Source organism: Anoplopoma fimbria, chromosome 16 (assembly GCF_027596085.1).
Source record: "Anoplopoma fimbria isolate UVic2021 breed Golden Eagle Sablefish chromosome 16, Afim_UVic_2022, whole genome shotgun sequence".
Taxonomy (NCBI): Eukaryota; Metazoa; Chordata; class Actinopteri; order Perciformes; family Anoplopomatidae; genus Anoplopoma; species Anoplopoma fimbria.
In genome coordinates this window covers 7,518,997-7,531,100 of record NC_072464.1, presented here as the reverse complement: position 1 = coordinate 7,531,100, position 12,104 = coordinate 7,518,997, and the positions used below count along the sequence as shown (strand labels likewise).

Here is a 12,104-nt window from a genome sequence, read left to right as displayed (position 1 = left end):
AAAACGTACTCAATTTAAATGGAAAGGTAACATAATTAAATATACAGTACAAAATACCTTAAAATGTTTTTGCCAACCGTGAACTCGATTATATACCCAAAACAGCTAATATTAAAGCAGCCCTAAATCATTGGTCGTTTTTAACCAATTCATCTGTACAATCAAATAGATGCTATGAAGATGAATATATTACCCAGGCTGCTTTTTTTTTTTTTCACTAACTGCCTGATGAAGTACCTCTCAACCAATTCAGCGACTGGAATAGAATGATTTATACTTTTATGTGTGGAAATCAAAAAACAAGGATTGCATTTCGGACATTACAACTGCCCAAGGACAAAGGTTTGATAAAGTCATCATGGTTTACTGTATGTCACACGGCTTTATAAACCATCATGGTCAGAGCAGACATTCAGACAATGACTGTTAATCTCCAGACTCTCCTTTTTTACACCGTAGTGTCCATGCAATCAGACTTGCAGGCATTACATTCGTCTTTGGTTTCCAATCACATTACAGACCATTATTTATGGCTAGTGCGATAGTCGCAGGATACATTTGTGAAGCGAGCATCATTTAGACTGCTATTCATATTGTCCAGCACGGTCATGATGAAATTAAAAAAGTGTGTGTATCCTAAAGATCTAATTTTCCGTACGAGTGCTCTTTGTTGATTTGATCACAATGATGGATAGAGGACATCTGACCTCAGTAATAATGACTAAAAAAACATTTCAACAGCTTGAAAATGATGTCAATATCACAATTGAGATGTGACCGCACCAGAATGCCCAATCGATCACTTTAGTCGTTTTTGTTTCCACTGCTATCATTTCAATATAACTGCTGACTTCTTGAAAATAAACAGTCATGCAGTCATGCACCCAGCTTCAAAAATAGTGTTCTGTTTAATTACCACCATTTCTGAGCCGTACAACATCTGCATGCAGCGGAAAGGTTTGTAAATTTGAATGCACACCCCACTATACTAAGACTAGACTATCTTGCTTCCACAATAGCTCTGGTTGTATGAACAAGCACAGTCACTTTAACGTGTCACTTTAGGGGCAGTAGCCATCTGGTTGCACTATTGTATATATTGCATGGCTTTTTTTGCTGTTTGTGCTGTGTGATTATATGTTTTGTTGCAGAGCGCACTGAAGCAAATTCATAATCAGCCGGGGTTGAAACGGCAAAAGATTATTGAATATCGAATCCGAAATGAGTTACTCTTCAAAAGTAAAAATAAAAATGGAGAATCTGCCCTTTATTTTTGCTCATGCAGTTAATTATAAGTACACTTGAGAAATGATGTGTCACCAAAACATTTAAGTAGCTCTGGTTTCCCCCTGCTGTAAGAGAATCTAGGGCAAAAAGTGCACTGTCCTGGCATAATGTATATTCACAGCACATTATATTTAGGCTATTCTTTATGAAACATGACTAATCTTCAGCTACCATCTGTTGGTGTGACAGAATTGTAAAATATGTATTACTGCAGTCCATCAGCTCTGATATGAGGCAGCACATTACAGTGACCTGCAGTGAAATTAACCCGGACTTGTGCAGCTCACATAAATACACGCTGTGGATTCAGTGTGTGCTTCCAATCACTGATGGAAAGAAAACGGCTGGGACTTTTTCTTAATACATCACCGGGACACTGGGACATATTAACTGGACAGTCAATGTTTCATGATGATCTTAACTGTTACAGTCCAAGTTCTGCAGCTGCTCCGTAAAGCTTGTATCGTAAAACAGGAATGGTTTATTAAGATCTTTTTTTGCATTTGGAAATATTAACAAAAATGATGTAACAACTCATGGATTGAATTAATGATAATAATAAATTCACAAAAAAACAAAGCTAGGTGATTCTCTACTAATATTAAACAATGTAAAATTGATATGCAAATTGTTATATTGAACCCCTTTACTCCGAAAAAATGTGTTTTCCTTATTGTTAGTTCACTGTGATGTTTGGATATTCATAGATTCTAGATTGTTCAATGAGTTGGAAGGAGAAGGTGTAAATAATTTAGGAATGCTGAAGCAGTTAGCCTGGATGGAATGAAAATAGTGTGCATGTATTCAAACCAACATTAAGCAACTGCTGTACAATTACAGGTATAATAGGCAAATTAAATAATAAGCAGGTGGTGAGTGGTTATTATTTTTCAGATTTCGGTTTTAAGGCCAATTTACATTGTCCAGGTTAAATAAAAGTAATTTTTTATTTTCTCTCGTTCCCTCTTTCTTCCTTTAGTTAATATTGTCTCCCTCTTCCACTCTTTCTTCCCTCAATGTCTTTAATACACCCAACCACACAAACCCTGACCTACACACATGCGTACTACATGTGTAATACATATGTTTAAGTATAATATGTGTCTTCATGTTGGTCACTGTTATTGCACTATCAACAACAACAAATTAAAAAGGTAAAAAAGCAAATCAACTTCATACAAAGATATTTTTTTACATCTATAGTAAATAATGTGCAGCTTTTGCCAACTCAGCACTGTTGATACTGTGTTAGAAACCTCCACAAAACTCTTCTGTGGTAAATAAGTATAGTATATTTGGTGCATTTGCTAAACCTGCACAGATGAGACACAAAGAAAACATGTAATTGTCAAAGCACCCGCAATAGGGTGAAAAGCACCCCACTATTATTGTGTTATTTGCACATATTAAAGTTAGGTATTATGCATACATTTTGTGCAAAATTGGCCCTTCTCTCTGCATATGAACCTCAGTGCAAAAGCAGTCAAATTCACAAAGATCAGCCCTAAAAGCCACACACAGTTACACTTAAATTATTAGCATCTTCAGAGAGTTGGTGGGAACTGAAGTGTATTCATGTCAGGCCGAGACTTTCCACTGATCATGGCATATTGAAATCCCAAATTGCTTTTTTTCCCGTCTCGTTTAAATTCCTTGCCTGAAGTTTTGAGGAATGCCTCTGTTGGTCAGGACCTGAAGCTTCACATTGTTCTGCCTACAGTGTTCTCCTGGGTACTCCTAGCTAACACAAATGCAGCCTAATTTGAATAATTCCTCCTCTATGGATATTATAGTATGCCTATTTATAGAGGGGAGGCTAGACTTAATATAACAGACAATAAAATATAGCAGGACCATAAACTACAGCCTCCAAAGTGACCAATCAATCAAATCAACACCTCTTTAAACAAAAACTGAAGAATACCACCTTCATGAAGGTGGGATTTAGTCAGGGTGCTTGTATTAGACTGTATTCATTTCAGCTAGGTGTACCTAATAAACTATAAATTATACTATACAGTAATGCCAATGTGAAATCTTTTTTAGAGGTCAGAGTAGGCTACATTACTGGTACGGTGCACAATATGTTAGGCACAAGGAGTTCTGTTTTCTGAACTGCTGCTCTGTGGCTCACCAGGACTCTGTCCAACTACTCAGTGCAAGTCACGTCCAAGAGCATGAGGCACATAGAGGGGATATAAAAATGATCAAGACCCCGTTTGGCATTACCTGCTCGACGTCATCAAGTCCACAAAACACAGCCAGACACGGAGATAAAGGGGGGAGGTAAATCAGTGCAGTGAGCCTGTTGTCAGTGCCAGCCTTCACTCTCAGCCAAGAGAAGCAGACGCAGTCAGGGCAGGTACAACAGATTACAAAGACATTAGCATTTTGTACACATGTAGGACCGATGTTGATTATTGTCAGTGTAACTATTGCAAATTAAGAAGGGAAGGCAAAGAATGGGACAAGCTGGAACTATCCTATAGCCTTCGTGCAAAACATTTTTTTTTCAAATGATGATGGAGGGAAGCAATCAGCATTAACAACACAAGGCAATTATCCTCTTTGGGACCCATTAAGAGTTCAGCAGAGACTAAATAAATTAATCTAATGTGAAACCACTAGCAAATTAAACCTTCGCTCAGTCCATGTGGGAGGTTGTCAGCTGCAAACGAGAAGTTGCACATCTAATGATATTTCCAATTGATCCACAACTGAAGTCAAATTTGGGAAGAAACTGGAAAAAGTCACGTCTTCAAAGGCATCGAATCATTACATAATGACAGAAGAAACAATCAGCCAGGCTGGTCTGGATTCAAATCTACTCTAATATGATTCAAAAGTCCTGCCCAGTGGGGCGATTATTGCACCATGCATCTGCTTATCTTCCTCAACATAGAACTTTCATTACGAATAGTTCAAGATGCCAGCTAATTTAAACACTAATTCAAACCTCATTCAATGTAGTCCTTTGTTAAGATTTTTGCATTCAATTCTTCGGGGGGGATAAACTTTGGAGTGACATTTAATAACATCCACTTTGTTTTGGAACCGGGAACATGGAATACTGAGGTCCATTGAGCATGCATGCCAGTGGCAGAATATACTGTGCATACACGTGAATGCTTCCAGATATTTTTGTATATTATGGTTCACACTTTCAAATAAAAAGTGTTTTGTCTGTCTGGGAGGGAAAAAGCTTTTGTCGAGCTATCTGTTATGGACCTTTTGGCACTGTTTGGCATGGACTAGCTGTAACAACTGTTGCAGGAATTAAATGTAGAGAGAAGCCTAAGGGTCAGGCGTCTGTTGGCGTTTAGATATAACAGTGCATGGTGGAGGTCAGGAAACGATTGCTCCTGGTGAAAAGGCTTTAACACACTTTTATGGCAGATGGGTGAATGTGTGCAGCGCTTGCAGCTCCTCACAGTTGGAAATAGTTGGACAGTGTGTGCTAGCCTGTCCTGGAGAATATATTGAGGGAGCTGTTTACCGTCTGTTTAACTGTCCTTCATTTTTTTTTTTTTGCAGGGGGCCCTCATTATCTGTCTGCTAACAAAGCTACCTTAAAGGTTGTGCCTAGTTTCAGATTTAATTTAGCTTTTTCAAAATGCCCCAACAGCACACAGGCATGTGTGTAAATGCAGAGCCATGGTATGAGCTGAAAATTCACAGAAATTAAATCCTAGTTAAAATGAACGGAATGGAGCCATTCCTATAATATGCAATCAAAGGGAAACTTAATGTGAGGTGTGAAGGGACTATCTGCTCCCCCTGATCACCATCCTTTGCTCATAAAATTGAGACCTTAATAGGAAACAGTGAATTATAACACCCAGACATCATTAAAGCCCGATGCACCACCTGGGCCCAGGACACTTTCCCCAACACTGTCCAAGGCTTCTCCAGGTCTGTTGATTCACTCCGGAGGGAGTGGAGCAGATGGTGGTTAACTCATCAAGCTGTTTCTCAAGCTGCAGTCCCAAATATCCTTTCCTCTGCATTTAGGCAGGGTCACCTCAAGACTCAGTGCAGTGCTGCTCAGCCACCTTAACTGTCTAACATTAACGGGAATGCGCGGAAGGATGCATATGTTTTAATGGTTTTGTTTTCTGCCTTTATTGACAGTTCTGTTATTTCATGTTTGGGCTGTTTTATTGCAACCAGTTTCAGACAAACAGCCTTTGAAGTTGCACAGTGCATGATTTTTATTTAACCAATAAAATCGTTTCAACAGACAGAATTACAAACGTCACAAAGTTTAGTTTTATGGTCCTGCCAAATTGCTGACTTATATGGGGCTAATTCCAGTTTTGAGTTCAGGCATGGTAGATTAATTAACAGTTGCAAAATTCATTGAATGAATTTGTATTGTTTGATATTCACATACACCAGATAAAGAATATTGGCATCTCTTTTATCTTTTTGATTTGGCATGTAAAGAAATCTTATAATTTTATCAATTTTGGGAGAAGAAATAAAAAAATAAAAAAATCCTGTAACGTAGAGACTCACAAGGGATATACTAGAATGGTCAAAACTGAACGGCACTGTTAATTCAATTTAATTCAATTTATTTTGTACAGCCCAAAATAACAAATCACAAAATGATCTCAGCGGGCTTCACAATCTGTGTAATGTGTGTACACCAGGTTAGTACATATGTTAGTAACTAGTATGGGTCAAGCTTCTAAAACACTAGATCCTACATTTCCCATACTACTCTTTATAACGAGTAAACTAAGCTGAATTTGTTAAAATGATGGAGTGCCCCTTTAAATTGTGCAATGTCCACTAAACCTTAGAACTCTACTGTTAGTATGGTGATTATTGTCCAGGCCCAACAAAGACTATACAGCTTAAGTGATGAAATAACTTCATATCACTATCCATGTTTCCATTCAGGTAAGCTGTATGGAAACAATAAAATTTGACAAAAATGTTTTCGCCCATTTCGTATAAAGTCTGACTTTCCTGAAGACATTAATAATTTATCGCACATGGATTAGATGGCCATGCTTATTCGTCTTTTTTCTGTTCGCAACCTGTACTTCTTCTACCCTGTTCACTAGCTGATTACAGCCATGCAAAGCATTTAGCACTAAGATCTAACCAAAACACGCTGTTGCCTAGTTTATTCGCTATAAAAAAATTGATATATACGCACCTAGTTTGCATTTCCTTCTATGCTTGACATTTGAATTAAACGCCTATTGTGTTGTTGCAACTACTAAAAAGATCCCATGACAAAGAAGGATCTGTTTTTGTCCAACACAACAGTGTTACCCTCTCAGTCGTCTAAAAGAGTCTGTGCAGCCTGTGGCAATGTTGGAGCTAAATCAGGCAATGCCAAATACCATAAACTAAATAAGCATTAGTTATTTCTGCTCACCTTTTTTCCTGTTGAAGGCGCGGTTCATAGTGGAAAATGTGCGTCTCCGAGGTCCCTCTGGAGTGTCTGCCTGTATTCCACCTGGAAAAGCAGCGAGGAGAAGTGAGTTAAAAACGGCTTTGCCCTGAAACTTCCTCTAAAATGGCAGAAAAAAAAAAAAATCCCCACCCTCTGAGAGTGAAGCAATGTTGAGCTGTCAGAATGTGTTCCCATTAAACTCCAGGACCATCTGCATTACGGTTGTTTACCACTGGGCCCCATCATACCCATCATCTCAGGCTGAGGCACGAATTCTTATACAATATGTAAGAGTGGTGAGGAAGGCAAGTAATAGTGTGGAACGGTAATATGTAACTTTGTTTACTGTAATCCCCTGTTGCATTATTTTCTAATCTTTACAACAGAGCCAGGGCATTTCTTTCATTGTCAAAATGCTGTACGTTCACCAGTATCACCAATAAACATCCAGCTACACACACAGTAACAAGAAAAAGAACCTGAAACTAAACACATGAAGTGAAGTCATCACAAGTCAAAAGATGTCAACTTTGACCTTTAGTGTTTTCTTACTAATCATCATCTCCAGATTTATGTCAGTGATAAAATGATCTCACAAAAAACAACATAGATCATATTCTACTAGTAGTGATAATTATCTGGTTAAAGAGAAGAGTGTATGCTGTGGTCAAAGTCAGTTTATCTTCTGTCTTTGAAACATACTGTAGTCATAGCAGTGCAGCCCTTAGGTCTCTAAGATTATGCCCAAAATGATGATCACGCTAAATTTGATTAATATTGAGATAACAATTATTCATCATGTTTTTTTTTCATTGATTTTGAGAGAGAGAATATTTTTCTGTTGCACTTTGACATTTAAATACACAGAGCACTGCTACATGTCTGCTAATGTTCAAATAAGGGCTGCTGGATATTGGAAAAAAAAAAGACATCTGTGATATATTTTGCAATATGAAAAAATGCTGGAATATTCAGCCTTACATTTTCTAAGCCACATTTTAAAGTTAAATACATTGTGTTCTGCATTTTGAGAGCAACATTAGGAGGCTCGATAAACACTTTTGTTTGTTGTGGTTGTAGAGATGAAGTGTATATGTGAATGGTGATGACATGCCAAAAAATTCACATCCAGAAAGATTGATTAAAGAAACGGGCTCCGTGTTCTAAAGTACGGCTGGGTTGACTACATCGCCTCAGACTCCTTGCACCTAGGACAGGACACTTGGACCTACTTTTTCTCAAGACGACAACCATCTACCTCCCCTCACGACGACCATAAGTGGTCTTTCTCCATATTTCATAATTCGTCACTTGGTCTGACCATTGCATAGTCAGGTGGATGGTGCAGCCCTAGCAGCCCAGTTTTGCTCGAACAAAGACACTTGTACGGTACATTACATTACTTTACAGAAAAGGGGAGCTGTTTCTTTTACATATGCAAAGTGCCCACCTCCACAGCATCACCTAAATGTGACACTATGCTTTGACTGCTTTCAGGCCTTTACATCAATTCTCCACAAGAGTTCAGTAGTCCAGAGTGACTGCAAGGACACACTGTCCAGGACTAGGCAGCTGTCAGGCTGCTCCACAATCAATATTCTTTACTCTTTTGCCTTGAAAGAATGTGCTAGGGCTGCCACAACCCAGCTATCAATCTGTGTCTTTGCAAACAAATTAAGGTCTGCCTGGGCAATTTAGAAAATGAATTGAAGTTTTCCATATTTGGTATTTTCTATCTATCAAGGGAAGCCTGAGATCTAGAACATTTTTTGTGAAAGTGGAAAACCAATCCCGCTCATGCCTTGAAATGAAACGGTAAACATCTTGTAGCCGCGACAAACTGCTACACTTTTTGAAAAGATGAAAACTGTGATATCTCTCTACATGACACATCCTATAAGATTTAATGTATGTAAAAAAATGTATGTATGTGTTCAAAAAAATTGTAGTAAGTAAATATTTCTGTCTTATTTATTTATACCAACAATATTCCAACCTTCAATCTCAAGCTTCGTCTTCCACCTGTTGTAAGGTTGGTGATTTTTAAACTTAATTCCTCGCATTTGAAATTGAGAACTGCTCGCCTACATTGGTAGGCTTAAAATCCAAAGTCTTAGAGAGGGAGATTCATTATGTATACCAGTGATCATCTCATATTTTGATAGTTTCACTCAAAAGCCATACATTAGAAGTCTTCACAGTTCTACAGATATTTGGCAATGAAATGGAAAAAAAAAAACGTAAAACTGACACAAACTTTGCAGTATTCATGGTTTACGCTGATAATTAAAAAAAAAAAAAAAAAAAAACACGAAATACTACAAACTAAACTGTTACTACTACTAGTCTTAGTCAGGTTAAATAAAAGATCATCATCATGTTTAGTTTGTTTAAGTAATGTACATTGAGTCTGTTACATACATTGCATAACTTACATACGCAACTTAAAATTAGTCTACTGAGTTAACTTTTGGTTTCACTATGGGACAAAAAAAGCGGTCTACTGGGTGAAAGTCCTGTTTGTTTTGCCCCTACGTCCACCTCCTCCCTATGTGGACTTTGACACTCTATATACTAAATCACTTTACGTCCTTTGCTCCCATGATATTGACAACGACCACTATAGTTCGCCAACTATCAATTTTGAACCTCCCTGTGTTGATCCTCTTCACCAATAGATGATGATTGATGATCACCTCAAATCTAAGGTTCCAATGTCAACAGCCATTTAATTGGCCAATAACCTTGGAATTTGGCATCAGAGATCATACCTACTCAAGTGTTACACATAGTGATGCACACACCAGATGCAATACAAAGGCATCCTACCTACCAGATTGAATTAAATATACTTTGGACCCAAGCCAACTCTGGCACCAGGCCAGGTCTCAGTCACTAGGCGGACCGATGAAGATCTCAACCATTGTCTTTCATACCCGCACGTGTACTGTTTTACCTCAGTGCCTCCTACATGTTACAAACCTCATTTATTGGGTTGCATTGGTAAATTGAAATGTAACAACTGAGAGCACATTTTTGATGGTTGGTACTCTATTCTTCCCATCATGCTGTTGGTGCTTCTCACAATAAATCTTGGCTCGTTGCGTCACCTGTCACTGCAACAAACGCTGAAGAAGTTTATGCTGCATAGTGCCTTTTATGATGTATATCACCAATTATGAGTGTGACATAAATGGTGCAATTCAGAAAATAAGCTGTTGTATAAAAGGCATTACCAAACAGAAAATCCGTGGGGGCTGAGAAATAAGATAAAAACTGAACAATGTGAAAAACGAATCTATCACTGAAACATGGGAGGTTAATGGATCATTAGCTTTGACTGAATAGCATCAAGGAGTCAATGCAAAATGATGGAGTTATGCTATTTAGTCAAATCTTATCTTGTAAAGTATTACTGCCGGGGGAGCAGGAGACAAAAAAACCATCCATCCTTAAAAAAGACGAAGCTTTCTCTGATTTGGCATTATACAGGCGCTGCAATGATAAGCAACTGTTTCCTCAAAAGGAAAAACCCTTGGCAGCAGACTGTAAATAATAAGGCACATAATGATATATGGCGTATAATTGAGGGAAATGTAGTTTGCAGATACAAATACAATGTAAGTGGGTTCTCACAGTAAGGGGATATTTTACTGCAACAGAGGCCCCGGAAAGGGCTGGAGAAAAGTTAAACGGAACAAGCTTCAGGGTGGGGACTTGGACATTCCTCAGTCTAGCAAAACAGAATATCTTTTTTTCTGCTGAAAAAGACAACTTATGCTCCTTATTTACAGGGCTAACATGCTGCTGTTGACATTGCATGGGCAGATGAACCAGGACACCGCTATTGTTTACATTTCACCAAGGACAGGGAGGGTGGATTCTTTAGATCTCAGCAAACTACTCTGCGGTATCTGGACTGCCAAATTATAACCTTGGCGGTGGGTGGCCTCAGCATTTAAGAGAACCAGCATTTTGGATGTAAGTGCACTGTCTTCAAAGCAAGTTAGGTATAATTTGCACTTAATTACGAAAAAAACTACTTCCCTTAAATTGGTTTTCTTGTACTTCATAAAGGGCATAACATTTTATTTTTTTAATGAAATCTAGCGAGAGAGAGAGAGAGAGAGAGAGGCCACCGTGGGAATCTTTTGTGGCAGGAACTATGGATGGAAGATTTTGACTGCCTCTCTTTAAATCCATCATAAAAATAATAATGCATTTTTAATCAAGTGCAGAGGTGTGGTACACTTTAGAATGTTGCTTAGGAAAAAAAGGCTAATCATAAAAAGAGTTAAATAAACTCCCACTGTTGCTGTGTTCCAGGACATGAGGCGTGTTTGAGAGCTGGCATTCTCAGAGTTAATTTGCTGGCGGCAAACAAAGGATTGGAAATTGATCAGGCTTCATATATCCGACACTGACTCACCCCAAAAAATTCCGTAATTGGCACCAAGCCTGATCCTGTGCATTGGCTTAGGACCTCCCTAAAAGTCGGCATTAAGAGCTTTAAGTCCTTCAAGCAAAGACTGGTCTCATTTTGGCAACCACTGCAGAACGGTCTGGCAGCAGTGATAGCCTGGCTACCTTTCTGTTTGTTTGTGACACACTGTGGTGTAATGCAACGCCTCTCCTGACACCTCGCTGTGATGTCACTCTTTTTGATTGGCAGCTGCAGTGTTCGCCCTGTTTTAATAGCTTCCTGTCTGGTGAATCAACAGAACCCCCTTGGGAGAACTGTCGACCCCAAGACACACACAAAACACACACACACACACACACACACACACACACATACACACCTAGACTTAACACTGAGCTGCAAACTCCCTCAGTCTCCCTTCAATGTTTGCCAGCTGCAGTGGAAGCACCAGGTTAGGTCTGCTCAATTCTTCTCTAAAAGTGTGTGTGCAAAGGAGCAGACATGGTAAGAAAAATGAAAAGTGCTCACAGTCTCTCAACAGTGGTTACAGGGTCCATACCTGGCTTGCAGCACGACTGAGCATCAGTTTATGCTACATTATTCTGATTGTTCAAACGTAAACAAAATAAAATGGGAACACAAACCACAATGAAATGGTAATTAAACCACAGAATGCGGTTACAGAAGGTACCAGACCTAACAAGATACCGGAATGTATTCTGAATATCAGAAAAAAAAGCTTTTGAATCTAAATGTTAACATGTAACCCTTAGGTATAAAAGTCCTTTCAAACACACAACATGTAGTCCGAAATGTGTTTCTGAATTTTTTGTACAAAACTGTAGAAAAGATAAGCAACATCCTCTAAACAGCAAAGCAAAAGCTATGTCCAGAGTCTAACTGTTTCACCTTCGGTGACTCAAACATTTGGAATTTATCTTCGGAGAGACTCTTTCTGGGAATGAGCGTGACCTACATTGA

General features: G+C 38.6%; 1 protein-coding gene across 5 annotated transcripts in view; it reads right to left on the bottom strand.

Annotated features, from left to right (window-relative positions):
• Positions 1-12,104, bottom strand: part of gulp1a (GULP PTB domain containing engulfment adaptor 1a) — a 75,848-nt gene that overhangs the window by 21,664 nt on the left and 42,080 nt on the right. For 2 of the 5 annotated variants that reach the window (XM_054615109.1, XM_054615110.1), the window contains one exon: positions 6,683-6,763. In XM_054615109.1, coding sequence (XP_054471084.1) covers positions 6,683-6,710 — 28 coding nt within the window. In that variant the 5' untranslated portion in view covers positions 6,711-6,763. Of the gene's footprint in view, positions 1-6,682; positions 6,764-11,129; positions 11,227-12,104 lie in introns of those variants that run through there. The other 3 variants (XM_054615108.1, XM_054615107.1, XM_054615106.1) reach the window with 3 other exon arrangements.